This window comes from Asterias amurensis, chromosome 18, assembly GCF_032118995.1.
Source record: "Asterias amurensis chromosome 18, ASM3211899v1".
Taxonomy (NCBI): domain Eukaryota; kingdom Metazoa; phylum Echinodermata; class Asteroidea; order Forcipulatida; family Asteriidae; genus Asterias; species Asterias amurensis.
Window position 1 is genome coordinate 4,020,239 of NC_092665.1, and position 27,142 is coordinate 4,047,380.

The 27,142-nt window shown below is 37.8% G+C and overlaps 3 protein-coding genes across 3 annotated transcripts in view; 1 reads left to right on the forward strand and 2 right to left on the reverse strand.

Moving 5' to 3' along the window:
• LOC139951110 (lisH domain-containing protein ARMC9-like) overlaps positions 1-12,145 on the reverse strand; it is a 29,912-nt gene extending 17,767 nt beyond the window's left edge. Inside the window, exons 1-12 of the mRNA XM_071949948.1 lie at positions 12,044-12,145; positions 10,786-11,014; positions 9,369-9,491; positions 8,711-8,887; positions 7,892-8,140; positions 7,635-7,650; positions 7,048-7,214; positions 5,948-6,034; positions 5,219-5,256; positions 3,763-3,786; positions 2,403-2,511; positions 472-570 (exon numbers count right to left, since the gene is read on the reverse strand). Coding sequence (XP_071806049.1) covers positions 472-570; positions 2,403-2,511; positions 3,763-3,786; positions 5,219-5,256; positions 5,948-6,034; positions 7,048-7,214; positions 7,635-7,650; positions 7,892-8,140; positions 8,711-8,887; positions 9,369-9,491; positions 10,786-10,857 — 1,161 coding nt within the window. The 5' untranslated portion in view covers positions 10,858-11,014; positions 12,044-12,145. The remainder of the gene's footprint in view (positions 1-471; positions 571-2,402; positions 2,512-3,762; positions 3,787-5,218; positions 5,257-5,947; positions 6,035-7,047; positions 7,215-7,634; positions 7,651-7,891; positions 8,141-8,710; positions 8,888-9,368; positions 9,492-10,785; positions 11,015-12,043) is intronic.
• A 104-nt stretch (positions 12,146-12,249) lies between these two features.
• On the forward strand, positions 12,250-19,210 carry LOC139950422 (peptidyl-prolyl cis-trans isomerase H-like). The gene is made up of 6 exons (XM_071949096.1): positions 12,250-12,321; positions 13,264-13,352; positions 14,143-14,233; positions 14,815-14,910; positions 16,095-16,223; positions 16,896-19,210. Exons 1-6 carry the CDS (start codon positions 12,256-12,258, stop codon positions 16,962-16,964), a joined length of 540 nt encoding a protein of 179 aa, XP_071805197.1. The 5' UTR covers positions 12,250-12,255; the 3' UTR covers positions 16,965-19,210.
• LOC139950421 (uncharacterized) lies at positions 19,051-26,773 on the reverse strand. Its single transcript, XM_071949095.1, has 7 exons — positions 26,621-26,773; positions 25,304-25,367; positions 24,724-24,757; positions 23,797-23,886; positions 22,679-22,963; positions 20,753-20,980; positions 19,051-20,522 (listed from the first exon to the last, which is right to left on the reverse strand). The coding sequence occupies exons 1-7, from the start codon at positions 26,679-26,681 to the stop codon at positions 20,460-20,462; spliced, it is 825 nt and encodes a 274-aa protein (XP_071805196.1). The 5' UTR covers positions 26,682-26,773; the 3' UTR covers positions 19,051-20,459.
• Positions 26,774-27,142: the final 369 nt, after the last annotated feature.

A 27,142-nucleotide genomic window follows, 5' to 3' on the forward strand; every position in this document is an offset into this window, starting at 1 on the left:
TACTTGTAGGCTAGAGGGTTGGGTGGTTGATGAGTTACTTGTAGGCTATAGGGTTGGGTGGTTGATGGTGGTTATTGGGTTACTTTTAGGCTAGAGGGTTGGGTGGTTCATGGGTTACTTTTAGGCTAGAGGATTGGGGATCGGTAGCTAATGGGTTACTTGTAGGCTAGAGGGTTGGGGATGGGTGGTTGATGGGTTACTTGTAGGCTAGAGGGTTGGGGTTGGGTGGTTCATGGCCTACTTGTAGGCTAGAGGGTTGGGGATGGGTGGCTGATGGGTTACTTGTAGGCTAGAGGGTTGGGGTTGGGTGGTTCATGGGTTACTTATAGGCTAGAGGGTTGGGTGGTTCATGGGTTACTTTTAGGCTAGAGGGTTGGGTGGTTCATGGGTTACTTTTAGGCTAGAGGGTTGGGGATGGGTGGTTGATGAGTTACTTGTAGTGGTAAAAGGGTGGGGATAGGACCAACTCACCCTGTGTTCATTAATTTCTGCACATCCTAGTAGGTCATGTTGTATATAGGCTGATAGTACGGTATCTCGCTGTTCACCAGGTTCACTGCGAGTCAAACGCTGCAAACAAAAACCAACAAACAAACAATAAAACAACTCATAATTGACTGTCAAAGAGAAGCACTACCAACATTTAGAGGGATGTAGCTTCAAACCTCTCAGGACAAACTGATAAGCACAATATTGACAGCGATTTAGTGGAAACCCACCCTCTTCAGAACAGCAGCAACGTTTTTTTAGAACAGTTTAACAATTCAAAATTCTGTATTCAAAATTCAAGCAGTTGCAGACACAGAGTTTATACAGAGTTCACTATAAAATCAAATATTCAAAAATCAATCAGACAAATTGGTAATTGAGGTTTAGCAATTATTGGTAAGGCCACATAAAACAAAGAAATTGTTGATCGTCCCCGCCCGACCGTTCAAAAACCCCCGACCACATTTTTTTATTTATTTTTTTTATCATAAAAAACAACCTTTTCAATGATATTTTTTTCAAAATGTCCAAGTTTGAAAAGATGTTTAAAGGTTTTTATTCATGTTGGCAAAGCAAGAACAATTCTTCAAATATTTACTTGGGCTACACTGTGCTTAGTTGTTTGAAAAAGTTTACAGAAAGTGTCACCTAGGAGTTAAATTTGTTTGACAAAACTATTGAAAACATCACAAACCCTCTGTTTTATAGTGATTGTGATGATTTCTTTATTCTTGATTTCATATTTGCCAACAAAACTTAAAAAAAAAAAATAATAATAATAATAAATAAACCTCCCTCCCCCATCCGCCAAAAATAAGGACGATCAACAATTTTTTTTATATGTGGCCTAATGCCAATGTGGTTTTTGATATTTCAGTTGCCAATGTAATACAATTATCTTTTTGTTTTAAAACAATGGATTGGGTCACTCACTCTGGTTGACCCAAAAATTTCGTACATGTTTTACACAGTCGCATCTTCGTCATGCAAGTACGCTAATCGCGGTGATCCCCACGAACTGCTGAAGCCTCCCACATTTTGTACAAGAGACTTAATATAAGTACATCATCACAAACAAGACTAGGTCGTAACCTTCAAGAAACTTTGAAAGTCTAAGCGGTAGACCCAAAACAGAAATCTAATCTTATCAGCCCCCGATTTCACGAAACTCATCGCAAGTAGCGACGCATCGTAGGGTTTGCGATGTGTCGCAGACCTAAGACACGTCGCGGCTGCGACGAGTTTCACAATCCATTTCACCAAACACGTCGTATGCGCGACGAGTCGCAACTCAAACCATTTTCACTCTTAATAAAAACAACCCTTTGGACGAGGATGAACTGCTAACGTTCTGCGGCTGTTTTATGTTGTGTACAACTTGGTCATGAAACAGTCGTGTCTTATAGTTTATTCAAGATGGCAGACACTCAATACCGTTTCGGACTAGTGTTTAGGTTTTTTTTTTTTTTGGTTTTTATTTATTTATTTGTAATAGTTGTTTTAGTTTGTGTGTGTTCGTTTGTTATGCGTGTGTTTGTTTTCTTTTCTTTTACCTGTTTTTTTTTTTTAAGGGGGGGGGGGGGTTCCATTTTTTGTCTAGTGTCTTCCCGATTAGTTCACGGAAGTTAGATGTATGTGTGGTAATTTTTTTGTCCTTTCATGCATTTTGTGCGTAACCAAATGAAACATCGCATTCTTACGACGACCCTATGGGTCGTCGTAACTTACGACGTGTTCTTCCTCATTGTCAAGGAACTTGCGACGCATCCAACGCATCGTAACTTTGATGAAATCGATTTCATACGCATCGCAACTTACGTGTAACCGGTCGCAACTTGCACTTGCGACGCGTCGCCAGCGCTTCGTGAAATCGGGGGCTGGACTCCTACTCTATATAATCCTGAATCTCTTACCCATCTCAGAGCTTGTAGGAGTAATTCTCGTCTTCGCTTTGGAGCGTTGATCATATCAAACTTCACTTGATCATAATCAAGAGATGGAAGTAATGGAACCTCATCTTTACTGTAATTCAATCCAATTCAATCTGACATTAGTTTTTTTTGTATCCTGGGCCCAAGTGCATGTTTCTGCTTACCGTAAGCAAAGAATCGGCGCTTACAGAAGCAGGGAAGTCCTTGCTTATGTCAAGCGTATTTCACAGGTTACCAGGGAATTTTTGCTTGTGCATGTTTGTACTCAATGGTTAGGCATTCTTCGCTTATAAAACACAGCTAGCGCAGAAATTCAGGGCTTGTACAGTAAGTGCAGAATGGTGATTGTAAGCGCAGAACTTGGCGGTAAGCAGAGCCATGAAATTGGGGTTCAGATATTATTAATTAAGAATTGAGATTTTGAATGAATAGAGGAAAGAAAGGATGTTGGTTTGAATCCTCTTGAGATGTTTATAAAATGTACGCCCAGGGCACAACTTCACAAAGCAAAAAAGTTTCGCGCAAGACAAATTGTCAGTATTACCATAGTGATTTGCATTAAGACATCACACTTTACTAAGCAACTACGATTGATTTGCAGTTAAGAACAATCTTGTGAAATCATCCCCAGGACTTGGAAAGCATATGAGCATAACATTACTATTTAATGGCACTCGACAGTTGGACACAATTGGTATTACACAACATAGCATATAATAAACTAACTTGGTAACTAGCAATGGAGAGCTGTTGATAGTATAAAACATTGTAAGAGACGGCTCCCTCTGAAGTAACGTAGTTTTTAAAGATTTTACTCCTCACTAAAATATTTGAATCTGAGAAAGACTACAGCCTGAAGCCTTTCTCAAAGCACATAAATTTTTGCAACAAGTGTTTTTTTCTCTCCATTATTCTCTTGCAAATTCGACGATCAATTGAGTCCAAATTTCACACTGCAGGTTTGTTATTTTATGCATATGTTGGGATACACCAAGTGAGAATATAGGGGTCGATTTCACAAAGAGTTAAGACTCGTCTTATCGTGAGTTAGGACGAGTAACTCGTCCTAACTTAGGATTAATCTTAAGGTCTGCATGCTAGAGTGCAGGGTTGGGACTCGCCTAAGAAAGATAAGTCTTAAGTTAGGAAGAGTTCTATGAAATTGACGGCTGGTCTTTGACAACTACCAAAAGTGTCTAGTGAGTTAAATGAATGAGATGTAGAATAAAAAGAAGAAGAAAAAAAGGGTCTTGGTTTGAAACCGAAGAAGGAATTCCAGGCTTAGTACACTGAGGTGACAAAGAAGAGACAGAATACACAAATAGGTAAATATAAAAATTACCTGAATCTCTCTTCTGGGATTGGACTATGGGTGAGGGAAACACAAAAGGGATAATCATCATGCATCAAGCATCATCATGCAAATAAACATAAAAACTAGCCTTGCTCAAGGCGCCGCTGTAAACCCACCCGTATACCCTTTGCGTGGTGCGTGTAATCACACCGCATGACCCACCCGTATACACACTGTCACATCCTACGACTACTGTGCACAGAAGTCATCCGCACTCGTACCACTAACCGCATGCGGAGGCCGTCAGGCCGACAGCCTTGTCGGGTCTGTAACTTCCGGGTTTAATGTGTTTCTTGAAAAAAAATTCCACTAGTGGAAAAAAATGGGGGGGGGGGGGCTCTCGGATATGCTAGTATGCAGCTCATGAATATGTACGGTATACCATACATATTCATACATATCTTTCGTCAGACCTATCAGACAACACAGGATGTGAGGCAAATGAATTATTCATTTTGACGTCCAATCACACACTTCCCTTATCACGACCTTTGGACCCTATCATGCTTGCTGAGCGTCCATGGTGGTGGTGTGTGATGTATGTAAACATGTCTCGTCTGTCGCGGGCATTATGGTAATGAGCTGACTGTGGGAACTCTTCGCTTATTATAGTAATGAGGTCAGTTGCTTGAACACAGACCCTACAAGGCTGTCGGCGGACGCATGCGGATAGTGTACGGGGGCATCGTGTTGTGCGATGTTATGCACAGTGAATACGGGTGGGTTTTTATACAGCAGCGGTCTTTTTTCGGAGTGAATCATTCGACTGCCTAAGCAAGACTACATAAAAACAGAAATTAACAATACTTCAAAATCATACACCCATTCCAAAAATTAACAACAAGTCAAAATCATACACCCATTCATTCATTCATCTGGATTATACCGTTGCCTCAGTGGGTGCAAAATCACAGTAATTACAGCTTGCATGAATAAAGGCGAGTGCAATATTGCAATATAGAGTCCTTATTCAAACAAATGACAATAAATAGTATTGAAATAAACAATCTTGTATCTTTTCCCCATTGGCTTATATTTTGATATTGAAAAGAAGAAGCTTCATGCCTGGGTGATCCTTTTCAATTGCCCTTTGTGATCCATGGCTAGAGTAAGATAGTGCAGTGTAGGAATGTAATAGCATTCACAAAATAAAGGTTTTAAAAATACATGCAAGGAGACTGCCAACAATAGAACTTAACAGCTCAGTTGGTAAAGCATCGGCAAGTTAATCCGGAGGTTGCAGGTTCAAATCCTGCTCTCGTCAATTCTACATTGGCCACCTCGAAGTCAATCTCAATATAACCAGTCACATTTTCCTTATAGTTTATTATTAGATTTTTTATAGTCGTCATAACCGGAACAGAAACAAAAAGTACTGAAAAAAAAAATTCAAATTGAAACAAGAACATTTTCTAAATTTGTTTGAAAAGCAGACTCTTCTTACCTTGGATGTGCAAACGAAGCTCTGATTATCTCGCCAGCCTTTTAAGAAAAAAAGAGGGAACAAAACAATAACTTTCTTGCATAAATCACAATTATTTCAGCAAACATTACAAGTTGATCCATCTGAACAGGACAAGTCAAGACCATAGTCTGAGAGAGGTGATCTTGTTGCCTGTATTTGAAAGCCTCCTGAAGACATTTCTGTTCCCCAACCAACCCTGATTCGTTTGTTTTTCTTTTTGTCCAGGTCTCCTGTACAGCGCTCTGTTCCAAGTATCAGTCGAGCGAGAGGATGTCTTCAGCCGACGCCTTCTCGGGTAACTCTGATGGTCGTCTTCCATGCATCCTGGTCCAGCATCAGCGTCCAAAGCTCAGTTGTTTCCTGTTGTGTTGATCTACGAATGTTAGTCTCCTCCTGCCCTTGCTCCTGTTTCCATCTATGGGTTCCCAGAGAACTAGGGGGCTCACAGCTAGCTCTGGATGGTGGACACAGTGGCCAGCAAGCCTCATCCTTCATTCCCTGATCTTAACAGTTACTCTTGGTAGGGCAGCATAGAGCTGGGAGTATAGCGCTATATCAATACTCCGTATGACCCAAACACAAAAAAAAATGCAAACTAGAGCGTGAGGGTATTTTGCAACGACATTCCACAGAATCTACGTATCAAAATTATAAACTACTTTTTAATGATTCTTACATCATCAAGAAGTTAACAAATTATCCACTTACAGTTGAAGGTCTGTTGACATCCACAGACTCTCGGAGTTGATTTGAAAACAATCTCTGGCAAACAGTTTGTAAGTACTCTGGCGTTACCTGCAGAGAACAAATCACTAGGTCAAGTTAAAAAAAACAACTAACATCTACAAATTTGGCACAGGAAATAAAACTAATCTAGTAGTGGATATACAGGTCTGGAATTTCATCTTTGGGAGGGCAAAACCACTTTAATTTTGAAAAGGATACTTCCTTTGGAAAATCTGTTGGTCTACTGGAAAATTTTGTAGCAGCACCAAGGCCAAGACCAGGGCAATGGAGCCATGGCCACCAAGGCATCTTTGTGAACCAGGCTTGGATATGTTGGGCAGGTAATACCATGGTTACTGTAAAAAAGTGGTTTTCCTGATTTTATTTCGTGTGTTGCTATTCAGCAGACAGCATCCACTAGTTTGTCAGTTGAGTTGAGTTGAGTCGTGTTGAGTCAACTGATAGAGAACTAAATTGCTATAAAACCAGGCTTGGATATGTTGGGCAGGTAATACCATGGTTACTGTAAAACAGGTTTTGTCCTGATTTTGTTTTGTGTGTTGCTATTCAGCAGACAGCATCCACTAGTTTGTCAGTTGAGTTGAGTTGAGTTGAGTCGTGTTGAGTCAACTAATGGAGAACTAAGTTGCTATCATATAGACAACATCCAGTAGCTCGTTAGTTGAGTTGAGTCAATTAATGGACTAACTTGACATTGAACAGAAAACATCCACTAGGGAGCTAGTGTGTTTTGATTTAATAAATAAGAGACCGAGTTGACATTGAACAGAAAAAATCCACTCGCTCGTAAGTTGAGGTGAGTCAACTAACTAATACAAATTTAGTCGACATTGAGTAGACAACATCCGCTAGCTGCTTAGCTGAGTTAGTTGAGTCAACTAATAAAAACTTAGTTGACATTGAGCAGAAAACACTCGCTAGCTGTTTAGTTGAGTCATCTAAGAAGAAAACAAGTTGACATTGAACAGACAACTTCCACTAGCCAGTTAGTTGAATTGAGTTGAGTCAACTAATAACAAACTTAGTTGACATTGTGCAGACAAATCCACATCATAACTTACCGGACTTCCATTGATACAGCTTTCTAAGGAGTCCACAAGCTCAGCAGTTATTCCGATTAGATTATGGTAGTCTGATTGTAGTTTGTTATAACGTTTGATGTACGTCATACAGCGTCTCTCAGCTTCTACGACATTCTGCTGTATCTGATTCATCTGCTCCAAGTTTTCTATAAATGTAAAAATAACAATTCAATTAACTAAACTCAAAGCATCGTTTATTTCCACATATTATCATCAAGAAAAAAGTACAGTCAATATATATGTATGTGGAAGCACGTTCCAAAAAGCATGGCTTGTCAAGGAACAGCCTACAAAACAAAACAGCAGCTTTTAATAGCATATAACAAAATAACAACAAGTAGTATTAACAGTGTATATTTACAATGATATCATATCCACAAATCTGAGATCTTTGCTGTTATGAATTTATGACATATAAGTCTCGTGCACACTGAAAGTTGTTGGGAGCATTCTTTTGGTCCCACATACACTGTTTTTATGCCTGAGGGAAACAAATATACATGGCATTGATTAATGGGACTTAGTATTCAACTGCTCACAGTAAGAAAAGGATATAAGATACTTACTGTCATTTAAGTCTTGCTGTTTATAAAAAAAAGTTAAGGAATATATCTCTGTGATTACGCTAGAAAGGGATCCTCAAAGTTCCTAGCATTATTAGTAAGTCCGTTATTACCTGTTAGTCTGACTTGTATCCTGCTGCAAAAAATTTGTTTAGCAATAATGTCTGCTTGAGCAGTTCTATGAGGTTGGGCCATGTCAATTTAGTTGGAAAGCAGTTTGTAATGCATTTTGTAGATTTTTTTAGTGATAAAAAGGATACATAAATTTCAAAGAGTCTCGGCTGAGGATGAGCTGGTAACGTTAACATCAGAAACTTCTCCAATCTGACTTGAAGGTCTGGTACCCAGGAGTCTTGAAAGAGTTCTTTATAGGATGGATGTTTAGTCGGGTCTGGAACAAAAGGAAGTGCATAGAAGGGGAGAAACTCCGTCGTTTGACTCAAGACTGCTCCTCGGGATTCCAGGAATGTCTTGAAGGAAAGCATGGACTCTTCAACTTTGATTTTACTCTGTTAAATCAAGGAAAATAGAAGAATGCTATTACAAATAAACCAGCAAATTGACAATGTGATTACCATAGAGTTATATATAAGAACTAGAGGGCGCACGAGTAATACTTGGTGCACAAACGCCATGGGACCGCAAGATGACAAGCGCGTCATTCTGCACGCGCGTTGAATATGAAATACACGTTTGAGTTTTTTTTTATTGAACGCTCACGCGATGCTGTTTGTTCAACTTACAAAATGGCCGCACAAACACACGCTGTGAGATGCCAGTTTTGTCAACTTAGAAAATGGCCGCCTGGGCGCATGCCGGAGCGCGTTTATAGGCCAGTGCGCCCACTAGTTCTTATATATAATTCTATGGTGATTACTAATCTCTTCATCTCCGAATTTCTGCGCTAGCTGTGTAAGCGTAGAATGCCTTGTATTATGTGAAGTATATGCACACACACAAGCAGAACCTGCTAACCTGTGAATACGCTTGACATATGCGTGGAATTCCCTACTTCAGTAAGCACCGATTATTTGCTTATGGTAAGCAGAGTCATGAAATTGGGCCCTGGTTGAACGTACCTTCTTTCCTGTCATCAGTTGGTACTTGATCGGGTAGATGGCAAAGTAGATGCTCAGATAGAATTCAAGTTTCTTGCAAACAGGATCGTTGCTCTTGACACTCTCTGGGATGTTTGAGTCCCATAGAAGGAAAAACTCTTTCCGTGAACCCACTTTGAACATGGAGAGTAGATCGGACTGTCAAAGAAAATGAAACAATTATAATATTTTACTTGGGTTAAAGGCAGACACATTGGTAATTTATACTCAAACTAATTGCTAGCATAAAATCTTACTTGGAAACGAGAGCTATTGATGGTATAAAACATTGTGAGAAACGGCTCCCTCTGAAGTAATGTAGCTTTTGAGAAAGAAGTAACTTCTCACTAAAATATTTGAATTGAAATAGAGACCTCAGCTGAGGTCTCGGATTCAAGCATTTGAAAACACACAACTTCAGCAACAAGGATGTTTTTCTTCCATTTTTTTCTCACAACTTTGACAACCAATTGAGTTCAAATTTTCACAGGTTTGTTATTTTATGCATGGTGAGATACACCAAGTGAGAAGACTGGTATTTGACAATTACCAAAGGGGTCTACATGTATCTTTAAACTAAAAAATAATGTTTAGCCATACAAGTTGTACTTTTACATTTTCAACGAAAAAGATTTCATACCTGAAGATCCTTCTTCTTCATGTCCCATGGTCGCTGTGGCAACGGTTTCAATGGTTTACCTCTTTCTCTTGCTTCTAACTCAAAAGACTTCAATGTTGTTTTGAAGGTACAAAACTCCAAATACTACAAAAGAAAAACAAAGTCAATAGGTTAGGCATGCTGTAACGAATCACACCTAGAATTAAATACAGGGCACTGAAACCGTTAACACTATGAATCACAAAATTAGAAAGAAGAAAATATTAACACAAAAACACCGTAAGGATTTAGCACTAAGTATACAATGTGTTAGCATTGAGTATACAGTGCTAAAACACATTGGTCTATTGGTAAAACTTAAAAATTAATATTCTTTATCCCCGATGTAAATTTAACATCTATTATATATCATTGTGGTACCCGCTGCCAAAACATAGGATTCAAACTGCCTCTAGCTATACGGGGCAACCTCGGTAGTCTAGTTTGCAAGACACTGCTCTAGAATTGCAAGGGTCGTGGGATCGAATCCAACCGGAGTAATATGCCTGTGATATTTGTTCACAGGGCTCTGGAAAGTACTGAGTGTACAGTGCTAACACACATCGGTGTATGGGTAAAACCAACAAATTAGTAAGGAAATCAATTCAATGTTATAAACTACTCATCAGAGTTTTAAAGTCACCTGGAAGTGGTATTTTTTCAAAATAAAGCTTTTGTCTCTAATATATGTGTTTTGATGAGTGGAATGTGAATAAACAGTTAACTAAGGTTTTAAAAAATCAGTTATGTTATTTACAAATTTAAGAGTAGACCCCGACCCGAGAGGGCGCTGTTCGTGACGTCGATCGAGGCAGACTTTGCCTGTAATGCGTAGAGTAAACACAATTGCAAAGTACATGTACGGACCAAGTCGTGAGTTTGTACGTTTAACAAAAAAAATGTTTTGTTTTTTTCCGGCAATGCCGACCAGGTGTATTGCTGCTGAATGCAGAAAAACACTTTTTGAAATGTACCAACTCATGACTTGGACGTACATGTACTTTGCACCTGTTTACTATACGCATTGCAGGCAAAGTCTGCCTCGATTGACTTCACAAAAGGGGTAGGCGGAGTCAGCCCCCCAAACAACTTTATATATGTTTTAAACATATAAATCGTGACAAACAATTACTAAAAAAATTGTTTTATTGTTCGTAAGCATATACTCTTATGTTTGAAAGAAAAAAAATTCTATTTCCAGGTGACTTTAAACTTAAGACATGGTTTAGGTTTGGTTCTAGAATCTAAGTTTATTGTGAAGCACTTTGATCTTGTTAAAGGCACTTTATAAATAATCATTATTATTTTGAAAAAAAAAAAACGTTGGCAGCAATTATACTAAAGGTCCCTCACTAGCCATCACCAGTGCTCTAAAAAAGAATTGATTTCAAAAACTCACCTCTTTAACAATAGAATTGATATCATCTTCAAATCCAACGAGGGAGCTCCCAGTCTGGCGTTTTGATCCCATGGTGCAGTCACTGATGTTCTTGACTACATGTAACTTATTCACGACTGAATTCTAATTACTGCTTCATTTCAAGAAGACGCCATACTTAATCCGCGACTCCAACTAATTGAAAACCTGTACTGTAATTACTGTAAAGGGTTTTATTGAGTTACCTTTTCTGTAAAGAATAAGAGAACATAAATTGGAAATGACAATTGGCAGATTTAACCTAAAAACAGCTCTGACTACTTTTGTCCTGAGCAAGACAGTTAACATTTAAACTACAAATACTTCTCTTTTCCCAGCGACGGGTAAAACTAAATGGAATATGGAAACATTAATTCGGGAATTTAATGCAAAAAACTGGGTATTTCTTGAAAATAACTATACACCATTGCATTTGGCAATAGCATGTTTTCTGACTGCTTTTGACACATGTAAACCCTGGTTTTCAAAACGTCACTTCAGGGGTTTACTTTAAAAAATAAATTGAAGGTAATTTAAAAAAAGAATGCACGGGCCCTTTCGAATGGTTAACTTAATTTAATTGAAATTGAACAGATCTGATTCTAAATTCTGGTATGTTGGTAAGAAAAAAATTAACTTAATGCTGAAAAAAAAAAAATTAGTAACCAATTAATTTAATTGTCTTATCTAACTAGCTAGCTAGGTTGAAAAGGTGGTGGCAGGATGAATGATGAAGATACATAAATCTTTGTTTGGTACACTATTAATATTATCAATATCAGACTTGTGTCACTGTCACAAGTTGTGATGAACAACAGTTAATTTATCATTTAAAATAAACAAAATATATCATCTCATGACATCAGCTAGCATATAAAACTAAATGTTTAATCTAGAAGTTAGAACCACCATGGATGTCTACCTCCATGGAACCACCATCTGCAGCTCTGCACAACCATAACGCGTCCATCGTTACTAAAAACCAATCATGCGTGCAAATTATCTGATCTATGATCTAGTCAGTGGTTATTCGTGTGTGTTTTGAAAGGACAGTTTCGTGTGCAAAACAGCAGACCATGAGACAGACGTGACACTAAATTACTGTTACAGCTGAATTCATACAATGTTTCTAGAAAAAAACACGACATTTACCTCATACAAATGTTTTCTTTAACTGCATTCAATTTAATTCAATTGGCGACAAATATTAAGGTCATTTATTCATGCATTTTTTACTTACTTTATCTGTCAGCGAGCTTCCAAGAAATGATTTCGGTATTTTGATTCAACTTCGTACCCATAAAACTGTGGGGCGGTTTAAACGCGTTGAAGTTTAAGAACATGTTTCTGGGTAAGAGGAATTTCAATGGTATCCGGCCTGATAATGCAATGATAAAGAAAATGCAATGTAGATAAAGCTGTGTTTCGGATACCAGTTTTATAATATCAAAGATGGCGGGTAACGTGTCGTCTCCTGAAAATCCCATAGTTTTCTTCGATGTTTCTGTCGGAGGACAGGTATGGAATTACAATCAATGGCATGTAACATGTAAATTACAACGTAGGGGACCGAACTATCTGTGTGAAAAAATTTTCTGATTGATGATTTTACCCGAAAATTGATATTATGTGTAGTGCTTTACATGCATTGCGCACTGCACTAGCGCCACTAAAGCATTAGGGCGCCCTCTTTCGTGTTTGATGGTTATTTATTTCTTCTTTCAATATTCAGATAAAAACTAATTAGTATAATAATATTAAAGTAAGTAAGTGTAGAATTTCAATTTATTTATCCACACACTTGCATTAAAATATGTTATGCTAGTACTTACCGTACGTTTAGTAGTACAGTAGTACTCGGGTACTAAGAGAGAGTAGTAATAGGCCTACTAGTTCGTAGTGGTGATAAAACTAGATTTGTATAAAATAAAAAACAAAGTTTTTACTTTAAAATCCATTTGACCCTTTCGGTACAGAAAAAAAAAGTTCACAGATTTACAAACAATTTACAGGGTTTACAGAAGGTAATGGTGAAAGACTTCTCTAAAAATATTATAATCCATGAAATGCTTTACTTTCTAAGAAAACGGTAAAACAACATAAATTCTCGTTAGCGAGAATTACGGATTTATTTTAAACACATGTCATGACATGGCGGAACAAGAGTGGGTTTTCCCGTTATTTTCTCCTGACTCCGATGACCAATTGAGCCTAAATTTTCACAGGTTTGTTCATTTATATACAAGTTGTGATACATGAAGTGTGAGACTTGGACAATACTGTTTACCGAAAGTGTATAACATGTATAATGGCTTTAAATTAATAATTTGTAAAAATTATAATTTACAAACTTTTGATTAATTGTGTTAAAAATGATTTGAACATTCTTTAAAATTGCTGAAAGTATGTATGTAGTCCAATATCCACTTTAAGCTTTTTATGTTTTGTTTTTTAATAAAGGACATTGGAAGGATGAAGATGGAACTTTTTGCCCACGTTGTTCCTAAAACTGCTGAGAATTTTAGGCAGTTTTGCACAGGAGAGTACAGGTAAAATCTCGTCTGATGATTTGGTTGAAGTTTATTATTAAGTTGGTCCAAATTAAGAAGAACCTGACCTTAAGTCATTTAAGGTGTGCTAGACTCTATCAACATCCACCAAGTGACAGAAAAAGCGCATTACAACAACTAATGGTTTGCCAAGCTGCGTTGCGTGTAGAACCCTATCCGACATACGACAACAACCTCAACAGGTGTTTAATACAGATACAGATACAGAATATAAAAAACTATAGTTAATATTAAGATTAAATTATCAAGTTGAAATAATAATACTTGACCCTCCTCCTTGATGATTTATAGCTTGAGATTATATCTGTGTCAATTTTGACAGGTGTTTTCATTTTGAAAAGTGGAATTCTGGTTTCAATTATCGGAAGGATTTGGGTTACGACTTGTTCAAGGCAACTAACTATACCTGACAATGACTAGAGAAAGCTAGTCGGAACGTTGAGACCACTTCAAGAACTGACTCCGCGGTAATGCAGTTAATTACGATCCTATAAGCTAAAGTAGTAGATCCAGCTAATTTTCTATACCTTGTGCCGGGGTAGTAGTTAAAAAGCAGGGCAGTTCTTTTCAGAGAACTGAGAAGTCCCCCGAACATCCAATAAATCTACTCCGCGGTAGTAGAATACGAAAGACAGTTCTCTAAGAACAAACTCTACCTGGCAAGTAGATACACACATGGTGTTACCGCAAACCAAGTTATTTGTATTATATTCAACTATTAAAATTATACATTTTATAACCAATCAATTTTATTTATGTTACTTTGCAGAGATGAGAAGTCAACTCCGATAGGATATAAAGGAGCTCTTTTTCATCGTGTCATTAAAGATTTCATGATCCAAGGAGGTGATTTTATCAAGGTACATCAACATTGACATTTTAACATTGATGTGAGAAATAATTCCGCTCTGAGATTTTGTCTTTTTGAAGCCCAGGCTAATCATAATTATTTTTAAAGATCAACTTGAAGGAAATCACTCATATTAATTTGACTGTTCATTCTTGTTCATTTCGTGTGAAGTTTCCTCCTAGTATTTTTGTAAAAATTTGATTGGAAAAACTAGCCCACCCTTAAATTTTTAAACCTCTTTTGTTTTGGTTATTGGCAGCACCTGGCCAGGGCCCAAATTCATAGAGCTGCTTAGCACAACAATTTCCACATGATTTTCAGGATAAGCAAACAACAGCTGAATACCAGTAACAGGCAATATGCATCAAATGGAAATTTGGTTGGTAATCCTGTTTTTATCAAGGAAGAAATTTCATGTTAAGCAAATTTTTGTGCTTAGCAGCTCTATGAAATTAGGCCCTGGTTCCCAGCAAAGAGCCATAATAATGCAACGCCAAAGCACCATTGAAGTACCAGTGCTTCATTCAGTACCTTCCTTCGAAGTTCCCTCATAATTTGCTGCATTTATTGTAATTATTTTGTTTTCTTTAGGGCGATGGTACGGGATCAGCATGCATCTACAATGGTTCCTGTTTTCCAGATGAAAATTTTAAGTTAAAACATGACTCCCCAGGCCTTCTATCTATGGTAAATCATTCTACAATTTTGTTTCTGAAGGCCAATTTTGAAGGCCAGGGCAATAATTCCAAAGCACTAAGATTCATCTTGAGATAAAATAAATAAATATATAAATATCGAAGTCTTATATAGCGCAAGTATCTACCAAACAAGGTACTCAAGGCACTGAGTATATACAAACTTTCAGAAAGATAGGTTATTGCAGTGATGGATTCTGAGACCCAATTATGTAGCACTTATAAGGGTTTACAAGGTGCTACGGCGCATTAAGCAGCCACAACCAGGAACACCGGGGCGAACCCCTTCTCTTTTCGATAAGTGCACTGGGTTCTTTTACATGCGTTACACAACACATGGGACCAACGGCTTTACGTCCCATCCAAAGGACGAGATGAGTTGTCAATAACCAAAGGCCTCGAAACACCCACAGCAATTGCCATGGTGCCCTATAGTGGTGCCCTTTGCAAAGTTCCAATTCAATTTTAGACGTTCCTCATTAAAGTGCCCCTTACCAGAGGAATATTGCCGTGCCCCTTCAAGAGTGAAGTTCATGGCCTGGAACTTGACGATCATCCTTTAGCGGTCGCAACCGAGATTCCATTCACAATGCACACCAGGGGCCAATTTCATAGAGCCGCTGAAGTAAAAAAAAATGTTTAAGCCTGAAGATAGCTTGCTTATTTTACACATGTTACTCTCCAAAATTTCATGCCATATACATTGCTTGTGGTATTTAGCTGTTGTTTACTTTGCATATAATAATTGAGTGGAGTCTTGGCCGGGAATCTGATTTTACTAAGCAAGGATTTTGTTTGCTTAAGCAAAATTTTGTACTTAAGCAGCTCCATGAAATTGAGCCCAGAGGTGTTTATTCATCATCATGTTTGAAAGGTCCACATTTTTAGACTCTGTATCTCTACCGATCACGTTGATGTAGTTGAGTGGTCTACGTCCTCTAAAACTTGACCATACCCTTCCCAAATCCAGATTTACCTTAGCTGTGTCCCTTCAAGAATGGATTTCAAGGCATATAACCAAATATTTTGTATTGGGACATCACGTGGAGAGTGATTTGCAGTAGTGATCAATCTTAGCTATGGGCTAAATAAATAATGGTTTATCTGATAAATAATCGGTTTATCCGTAAACAATGATTTTGTTTTAATAATTCCTTAACTTGTATGAATATCCAGGCAAACTCAGGGCCGAGCACAAATGGATGCCAGTTCTTCATCACATGTGCCAAGTGTGATTTCTTAGATGGAAAACATGTTGTGTTTGGGAAAGTTACGGATGGACTTCTTGTATTGAGGAAGATTGAGGTTAGTTTTTACTTTATTTGTTTTTTTTTGCAGAACATTTATATTATGCTGAATTTACTACTAAGGATCACTGTGTGTTTCAGGACACCTGCTTTTGTTTGTTTTTAAAGGCACTGGACATTATTGGTAATTAATCAAAATAGTTGTTAGCATAAAAATATACTTGGAAACGAGCAATGGAGAGAGCTGTTGATGGTATAAAACATCATGAGAAACTGCTTCCTCTGAAGTAACGAAGTTTGAGAAAAAAAAACAATTTTCCCACGAATTTGATTTTGAGACCTCAGAATTAGATTTTAAGGTGTCGAAATCAAGCATCTGAAAGCAAACAACTTTGTGTGACAAGAGTGCTTTTTCTTCCATTATTATCATGCAACTTCAACGACCAATAGAGCTAAAAAGAATTCCAGGTTCGTTATTTTATGCATATGTTGAGATACATCAGGTGAGAAATCTAGTCTTTGACAATAAACCGAAGGTTTCCAGTGCCTGTAATAAAATAAACAAAATGAAACTGAAATAGTATGTAAGTGTTAGTAGGACTTTTTTTACACCTTTGCTCATTTCAAATACAAGTACATGTATTCCAATATAATTTCATGTAAGTTGGCAAAAAGCAATTGGTTTTATAAATAATCATTCTCTAAGTCTAAACATCTCTCTTTTTTTCAGAGTGTACCGACAGGACCAAACAACAAACCCAAGCTACCTGTTGTAATATCACAGTGTGGAGAAATGTGAACATTAAACAAACTCAGTGGTGTAACAAGTACATTGCCATGACGGACGGACGGACGGACAAGATGTATTGTCAGCGATGGACTATAGAGGGCACTGTTTAACGCTATCGGCAATGTTTGACCGCCTGTGCCATGAACGTTTCCTCAAAATGGCGCTCCTTCATGAGGCTGGCTCATACTGAGGCTGAAAAGGAAATAGGCTGGCCCCATTCTTGATAACAAATTAGGTACTATGATAGTACCTACGTAGCCGGGAAACCAAACAATGGTGGCACATTGTGATCTTGCTTCCAATTGGACGGAGACTTTTAGACAGTCCGCTTTCACAGTATTGCGCATGCTCAGACCTACGCGCAGTACTGAGCATGTGCGCGCACGCTCAGAGCCGCAAAAGTCTCCTACTTCTTGAGTTTCTTTATTTCTTAGATTTCTCTTTGAGTTTGCCCTTTGTTAAATTCTCAACCAATATTTCCCTCCACACTGTACATGTATTTAAATCTGCCCAATGGTGACGTTTTTTTGCGATTTTTGTTTTTTCCACAAACCCATACTAAAAGAAGAAAAAAGAAAAAAAAGACCATTTAAATTTTCTTAAAAATGCAACCCTGAGGCCCTATTGCTTCTACAAATAAACCCATGTAACATCTCTGCGGAGACTGCTTTATCTATTTCATTACACATACCAAATAACAATCAGTGCCAATAACAGGGAAGAAATGTTCAGTTTTAGATGTTGGAGAAACATCTCAATGGGGAAACCCACTCGCAATCGGGTAGGGACTGAAAACCTAAATCCCATATTATAGACCTTTCTTTTGTTGTAGCAAATCCCCCTTGGTTGGCATGGACGGCCACATGTTTGTAAAACACTCAATTGTATTACTAGATGTTTTTAACAAAATTTAAGATTACTGCAAACTTTCAATATTAAATAAAATACCTCCCGTAATTATTTGTTTTGTTTTCAACAAAATCAACACAATGTTTGAATATTTTTGTAACATTGTTACAAACCGTAGCGATCTGTTTTTTATTTGCATTTATGCCTTTCCATACTTTCCCAACTTTGGTTGGAAAAAACTTGGGCTGTGACGCTGCAAAAGGTCTTTATTTACAACCTCCAGTCCAAGGTGAGATTCAAACCGGGGTCCACAGGGGAAGGGCAAGCAAAGAAACCACTAAGCCAACCTGATGAAACTAATGTTTTTTTTAACTGGGAAATGTGTTTTGTACAGTATTTTGTAATAAATAAGTTCAGTTTTTTGCTCAAACATGGAGTTTTTGTATTATGTAATTAGTTAGTTTTTCAAGGCACTGAATACGTTGGGTAGTTGTCGAAGACCAGTATTCTCACTTGGTGTATCCCAACATATGCATTGTACAAAATAGTGTGCTTTCAGATAGGAATAAAAGGCTTCTGGCCTGAAGTCTTTTATTGATTTAGTGAGAAACTATGTTACTTCAAAGGGAATCGTTTCTCACAATGTTTTATCCTATCAACAGCTCTCCGTTGCTCGTTACCAAGAAAGGTTTTACGCTAATATATATTTCAAGTATATTACCAACAAATACAGTGCCTTTAAAGGCAGTGGACACTATTGGTAATTACTCAAAATAATTATTACCGGTATCATAAAACCTTTATCGATTATGAGTAATTGGGAGACTAAGAGGTTGATAGTATAAAACATTGTGAGAAACAGCTCCCTCTGAAGTGACGTAAATTTCGAGAAAAAAAGTAATTTTCCACGAATTTGATTTCGAGACCTCGGTTTTAGAATTTGAGGTCTTGAAATCAAGCATCTGAAAGCACACAACTTCGTGTGACCATGGTGCGACAAGGGCGTTTTTTCTTTCATTAATATCTCGCAAGTTCAACGACTGATTGAGCTCAAATTTTCACGGGTTTATTTTATGAATATGTTGAGATACACCAACTGTGAAGACTAGTCTGATAATTACCAATAGTGTCCAGTGTCTTTAAGTGCTACTACAACCTCACCGTCCTTGTTTTATCAGTTAAGATCATTGATACATAAAACAAAAAATAATAGAACACAATAAGAACATTACAAAAACACAAAATGTTTCTTTGCTCAAACATGGTGTTTATTTTTTTGAGCCTCATTCGGATTTGTGTTGTAGCTTCTAAGGTCTTTACAAAGAAGTCTTATATTTATCACAAATGAGATCTCCTGCTATAGATGGTAGAAAATGAAATGGAAAGAAATTATGCAGGAATAACAAAAGTGCCAAAAATTAGGAACTATAGTCCTCAAAGCCGCAGGGAATTAAATAAGAAAATTGACCTTTGGCCTGGCACCTGCCAAAACAAAATTTGAATCTTTCAAACTTATTTAAGTTTTCATTTTTTTCTTTAAATAATTTCATTTTTTTTTTATAGATCAGAATTTCTAATCCCCCAAAATTCAAAAAATACTATCCCCAAAACAAAACTTTTAATGCAGCAAATGCAATTTGTCTTCTCTCTTTTTTTTTCAAGACGGATTTCAGATACAAAATGAAACTTTTCAAAATTAACTTTTTAGTCAAATTCGTCAAATTTGGTACAAAAATGTCCTACAAAATGAAATACAACTTGTTGGCAGATACCTGGGTTTTGTACTACAAAACCACAGCCAAATCGGTCCGATCCAAAATGACACATATACCTCAACTACAAATACATTAACGTCTGCTCTACGAAGTGCCAGGACTTACGATCTTAAAAGTTATTCCCCAAAAAGTATTCAATATTGTTTCCATGGCATCAAGGTCTGACGATATTAGCTATTGGAAGTGTCTGTAACTGGTTTTTTTTAATACTGTCCAATTGTTTGGCCTCAATTTATTAAGTAGTTCTTATATTTCTATGACTTTGGTTTCTTTATAAAATAGTCATTGCAAATTGCCAAATATTGCAAAAGGTTTTGTGTATCCTTCAGGGTAAATTATCCGCCATAAAGTACTGTTTTTAGTTAACATGCCGCAGACGGCCAGTTTACACCAGGCGTCTCATGACAGGTGCATAAAACACCTGCAAAATTATTGGTAGGTACATTGATACCAGAGCTAAATGTAACGTCATGGTATTATACGTACACATTGTAGGCAGAGTTTGTAATCCTCTACAGGTTGGAGTTTCTTGGAAGTCTCTTAACTATTTCTTTTTTTTTTAACCGGTTTGAAAAGATTGTGCTGAGTTTCTGATAGTAATACATTCCAAATACTACATACGGCTGATATAAAAACAGGCCTTAAGTTGTACAACTTCCCAACTATGGATCACAAATGCCAACTACCTTAATTTCACCAATCGTCTCCACAGACAGCGAGTGTGTTCGTTATCATTTGCCTTCCAAATCCCTCGTGTCTGAAAATAATATCCGATGGTCATTATTTGCAGGATGTTTGATCCCACATGATGTTGCTATCCCCTGGGTTCTATGTGGGCGTGTTTGTGGGTGTCTGTCTGCCTGGCCTAACTTGGTGTTACTTACTCCTTGACTTCGGTAGCTTCTGGTGCAGTGTGCTCCTCTTTAGGACCAGATGGGCTTCCCTATAAGGTGAAAAAAAAAAACATGCAAGTCATTAGGCCTGGGCGACGAGTTTTGTAGCAGCGACTTTTAATTGCTTAGACCAGCCAACACTACTGTGTTCAGCCGACACTATTGTGTTCAGCCGACACTACTGTGTTCAGCCGAGACTACTGTGTTCAATTACTCAGTTAATTGTGCAGCCAGGATTACTACAAAAATAGTCGCGTACCTTTAATAAAATACAACTTACCTCTCCAGCAGAGCCTTGCTTTTCGTTGCGTGCACCTGGAGGTCTGCGCCTGCGGTAACGTCTTCGTTGAGGGCGCTGTTCTCCCTCGTTCTCTTTATTCTCATCACCACCACCTCCTTCCTCGTCTCCTTCCTGGCGACGTTGCTGTCTGTAGTTACGATAACGTGGACGGTAACGGCGACGGGGTTTCTCCGAATCCACGCCATCTTCTTTGTCACCGTTCTCTTTCTGTGAATAAGATAGACAATTATGCAAAAAATAGTTTTAAAAAGATTATTCGTTGGTTATAAAGCGACAAGTTTCTCAAAAAGTTCACATTAGATTTTAACTATTTCTGTATTGTCTCGTTACAAATCTTTGCTCAACACACATAAATCATTTATGCTCCTTTAAAGGGTATACGTACTTTTTCCTAACAAAAAACACAATGTCCACAGATTTGAAGATTATGATAGTAGGAAGCTTCCCTTGAAATTTTACTTACTGAGGTGCTGTAGTTTTTGAGAAATGAGTAAAAGTAATAATTTTCGTCTCAGTTTTAGCATGTAAAAACGTATTGACCAGTTATGCTATGGTTTTGGTATAATATCATACATGTAACTGGTTAAGGGGATTTTACATGCTAAAATAATTTTGGTCTCATGAGACCAAAATTATTTTGTGACTTGTTTTAGTCATTTCTCAAAAACTACACAACCTTAGTTAGTAATATTTGAAGGGCAGCTTTCCGCTATCGTTATTTTCAAACCCTGTAAGTTTAATGTACCGGGTAAATCTGTGGACATTTTGAAAAAGTACCCAAATCCTTTAAGCCATTCATTTCTGTACAATCTCCATACGCCCAGACATTGCTAATTATGTTGATTTTTTTGCATTGCTATTTTCAGGTAATTTTCTGGAAAATTAATGAGAAACAGAAACACATGGTTTTGTTTTTGAGTACATTCTATGTTTACATGAGAAACATTAGAAAATGTCAAATCAATCCCAAACGTTTTCTTTGCCCTCCATTGTTTGAGCAAAAGATGGTCAAATATTGTGGCCTCTCTGGGCATTTTGGTACAAGCCCCTTGCAGCCACTATTGTCTCTAAGAGTTTAAAGGCACTGGACACTATTAGTAATATTGTAAATGACCAGTCTTCTCACTTGGTGTATCTCAACCTACATGTATGCACAAATAAGAAACCTGTGTAAATTTGAACTCAACTGGTCGACAAAGTTGCAAGATAATAATGGAAGGAAAAACACCCTTGTCACACAATGTTGTGTGCTTTCAGATGCTTGATATTGAGATCTCAAAATCAAATTCAGAGGTCTCGAAATCAAATTCAAATGTTTTAGTGGAAAATGACAATCAAATTCTGAGGTCTTTCATTCAAATTCAAACAGTTTAGTGGAAAATTACTTCTTTCTCGAAAACTATTTTACTTCAGAGGGAGCCGTTTCTCAAAATCTTTTATATTATCAACAGCTCTCCATTGCTTGTTACCAAGTAAGTTTTTATGCTGACAAGTATTTACCAATGCCTTTAAAGTCAGTGGACACTATTGGTAATTGTCAAAGACTAGCCTTCACAGTTGGTGTATCTCAACATATGCATAAAATAACAAACCTGTGAAAATTTGAGCTCAATCGGTCATCGAACTTGCGAGATCATAATGAAAGAAAAAAATACCCTTGTCACACGAAGTTGTGTGCGTTTAGATGGTTGATTTCGAGACCTCAAGTTCTAAATCTGAGGTCTCGAAATCAAATTCGTGGAAAATTACTTCTTTCTCGAAAACTATGGCACTTCAGAGGGAGCCGTTTCTTACAATGTTTTATCTATCAACCTCTCCCCATTACTCGTCACCAAGAAAGGTTTTATGCTAATCATTATTATGAGTAATTACCAATAGTGTCCACTGCCTTTAAATGTAGCTTACCTTGACACCAGCTTCATCAGAGTCCCCTGCTGGACGACGGTAACCACGATTACGGTATCTCCCTCTTCCGCCTCCTCTTCCTCTTCCTGATCTCGGAGGGCGACGCCCCTCTGTGTTGTCCCCGCCCTCTGAGGTACCACCCTCTTCCTGCTCCTCACCGTCCTCTCCATCCTTACGGCGACTGTAGTAATTACGGCGAGTACGGAATCGACGTCTGTCTGGGGCGTACTTGCTTCCCTGTACTGCGGAACCGTCAGGACCAGTCACATTACTGGCTTCTTGGCCCTAAAACAAACAGTACCCACATGCAGATTAGTGCTGGGCAAATAGTGAAATTTTGATATTCGGATACCGTTGGCCAACTATCGGAAATTAACCGGATATTCGAATAGTTTTTTAGCTAGAGGGGGCTAAAAAAAAAAGTAGGGTTTTTGCCGCTAGAGGGCGCTGTTCATTTGTGAATGAGATCTTTTGGGCGGATTGATATTCGTTTTAGACAGTGTCACTCGGTTCATTCATAAAAATAACCAGATCTAATTTAAAGATGGCGATTTGCTTTTTCTTTTGATCGTGATTGACTCTACGTGAAGGAAAACTTTTGAAATCTTTGATCAAACTACGCCAGAAATGTCATTGTTTTAGCTCTCCACGGAGGTGAGCATAATTAAATACTTAATTTATGCTGTTTTATGCTGTCTTAATAGACGTTTCATAAGGATTCAGACAAAACATTCCTATCAGTTGTCACCAGACGTCCGCGGATATTCGGATATTAAAGAATATCTGGTTTCTTGGTTGTAATTACAGAACTATCCGGTTTATAAATAGGTATTCGCGCCCTATGCGGATATCCGGTTGAGAAAAAAAAAAGGCATTCGCGGTTACGAATAGGAAAACCTATTCGCCTTTAACCGGATATTCGAATAATTCGCCCAGGCCTAATGCAGATGTAAAACACTTCTTTAACCGTGCATGCAACTACAGTTTAAACAAATTTGTTTAAAGAAAGTGGCAGACACAAGAAAAGTTTGGCCTTGGCGCCCCTTCAAAAGTTTTCTAATGGAAGTGCCCTCTCTACAAATCGAAAATGGCTTAACTAGCCCCTTCTATGATTTTACCTTTCTTCCAGCGAGCACATCAAACTCAACTGTCTCACCATCCCCAAGACTGCGCAGGTACTTCTTGGGATTGTTCTTAGAAATGGCGGTCTAGAAAACAAGAACAAACATCCACTCAAATCAGCATTGATCACTTTAAATTTTAAAATCTCCAGTTTGTGATCCCCCCTCTTTTTTGTCTTCACAGTATTGTGGAGAACTTCGAGTATTATCAATGGTTGACAGTAAACATTCTATCCGAGGGTTTCTGGTTCACCAACAATACACCGATCCAGTAGGCTCTGCCCACAACGCACTTGTGAGCAAGAACACGTGGGGCTCTCGAATGCCTTTCTGCACAACTCTGCCGCGCGCGCCAAGATACGCGCACGCATGTCGGACCTTATTTGTCGGACCTTATTTGTCGGACCTCCGTTGCATTGTGATTGGTCAATACGCAATGGGGCGGAGCTTAGTGGATCGGTCTATTATAAAGAAGGAAGACAGAGATGCACATGGTTTAGTTCTACTAGTAATAGGAATTTTGTAAACAATTTTAAAAGGTATTGGACACTTTTGGTAAATGTCAAACACCAGTATTCCCACTTGGGGTATCTCAACATGTGCATAAAATAACATGATGTTGTTCACATCCCTGTTTATTGGGCCTCAATTATTTCTGAAACCATCTCAACTCCTTAGGAGTATGCAGCACCAACAGCCAAATAAGTGCAGGTTGCTTATAATTCACATCAATAAACCTATACCCACATAGGTACCCCTTTAACACTGGGTGATGAGAAGCATTTATAGCGTCCAGGAACTGGACCCAAGTGTCTGTACCCAAATTTGTGCCTACACTCTGATGACTCAGACATCTGATCAGAACTTGAGTTTCATGATCTCTACCGCTTTCAAAACATATCAGAAATTTAAAAAAAAGTTTACCTGATGGACGAAGATGTCGTCCTGCGTATCGTCCCTGCAAATGAAATGAAAAGAGAATTTGAAATAAAATATCAAAAAAACTATTGATGTATTTGTTTCTACTATCGCTCTATGACATGTAGTTTACCTTTTTGTTTGGTTGCTATTGTATTTCGTAAGCGCTTTGTATCGCTTTGTAAAAAGCGGTATATAGGTAAGGTTATTATTATTTAGTATTTAACATGATTTTAACCAGGATCTTTGGTCCTTGGAGAAAAGTAGGACAATGTTTTTGAGTACAAGAGCTGACTTATGGTGTAGGCTTATGTAGAGTTCAGGCTATTTAACTACAGTTTTTCTTATCCCCCTCCCCCAAAGCACCAAAATACACCAGACGGCGAAATGTAAATTTCCACCGATTAGAAAAATATCAAGCCTGAATTACTGAAACTACTTCAACTTTATGAAGCATACTGTTCTTGAGTTTTCTACTAATAAAGAGGAAGTCAGCTGATCAGATGAAAGTTGTATGTCTTGCTATGACATTTTGTGCTGCATTCTTTATCTACAACTTAAAAAAGAAAGAAACAATAAAACCTACCGGTTGATGAAACCGTAGCCACTTCTTACATTAAACCACTTGACTGTGCCCGTGACGCCGCTGGCTGTAAAAAACATTGAAAAGAAATAAAATGCTTTACTTAATTTTAAAATAAGTTCATTCAAAAAAAGGGTTGTTTGAAAACATCCTTTCAATTCTGTCTAGAGGGAGGTTACATCCCCAGCTTATCCAATTAGTCAGTACAAAACGTCATCAGCTTCTGTAAGTGCATGTACCCCTTCTGGAAACATGCTTGCACTCAGACTAGCAACAAAGCAGGCAACTGCCCAACCAACCCTGAAATTTCAGCTTTGATTTGAGAGGGCAAGGCCATTTTTAGTTGCAAAGACTCCCATTTTTAGGAAATCTTGAGTTACTCACGGCATGTGTGAAATGCAAATCATACTGATAGTGATGAACACTAAGTCTGACAATTGACGACCAGTAGCAATAAATATCAACTGTCCCATTTGCTTGGCTCAACATACTCAGGGCAGGCCTGTCTAGCTACATGTAGCTAGGCCGCACTTCTAGTGAGTTCTACCATGGTTCTACAGTTGCCCTGCCTGTACTGCACGCACAGTGTTGGCCCCCCAAAATTTTATAATTATAGGTAAGAAATATTGACAACAAAATAAGTTAATTATTTGTTGAAAAACTTGAATACCGTGCAAGTCTTTCAAACACATGACATGACCAGATGACATAGATAGGACTTTCTTTACCAATACACAATATAGCCTTAACACTGAACAGTTTAAATTTGATAACTATTTTATGAGGGATTTTGAACCTAACCAGGTTAATTAAAGGCACTTTGAAATTTAATTTCTAAATTTGTAACAAATTTAAATGTCGACCACGAGCTAGGTAGGAGCAGACTTTGGAATTCTTGACAGGATAGATAGATAGCCTAAACTTAAAGGCTTAATTCATAGAATCATAATGAATATAAAAGAACAAAGCAGAAAGATTCCTACATCAGTTAACTTATAGTTGTAAACATATTTTGTTACAAAAATGAATCGCAATTTGGCAGTCCATATAGATAGGCAAATGTTTTGAGCAATCATTCCTAACCAAAGATGGGAGTGTGCGCACATTACAATTAATTCACGCTGGTAAACCATGCGTAACCCAAAAAGAAGCATGGCCCAAAATGATGGGCGGGTACCAGTATGCCATTCCACTACACACACACATCAACTTCGCACCTGCCATGTTTTTGAAGGCAATTTCACGATGAAATAGTTGTCATTTTTTACCATTTTCTCAGCAACGCCAGCACCTGTAATCTTTATTTTTACACCATCTTACCCAGCAATACCCCTTTCGATTGCTCGTCCACATCAGGCTGTTGTTCAGAGTCCTCAGTCATCTTTTTAGGCAGATGTTCTTACCGGGCGCTGATCTTACTCCCCTTCGCACAACGATCTTTCTTTGTGCTGACAAAATGTCGGCACACGCGCTATGAATTGTGGGAACAAGGTGACGTTTTGGGCTGAGTTAAAGAAGAATTTTTACAGGGGTGTTCTAAAGTAGTGACGATAAACTTTTACTTTCAATCAAAATTTCGTTCTCTTACTGATTTGATTGCTCTAACAATCACAATTATCCTGTAAAAAAGTGAAACAATGTTAAAAACATCTCCCATCCATTGTTTCCGAAAAAAAAAACATTTCCAAAAATGACGTTTCATAGGGTCTATATATAGCATGTGCCATTCTCTTTGAAGTCTTCGAGAAAGACTCTAGTCTTAGGGCCAGGTCGAAACGTCAGACAGACCATTAACGTTTTTGTTTTGCAATTTTACCATTGGTCCTTTTGGTAAGTTGTTTG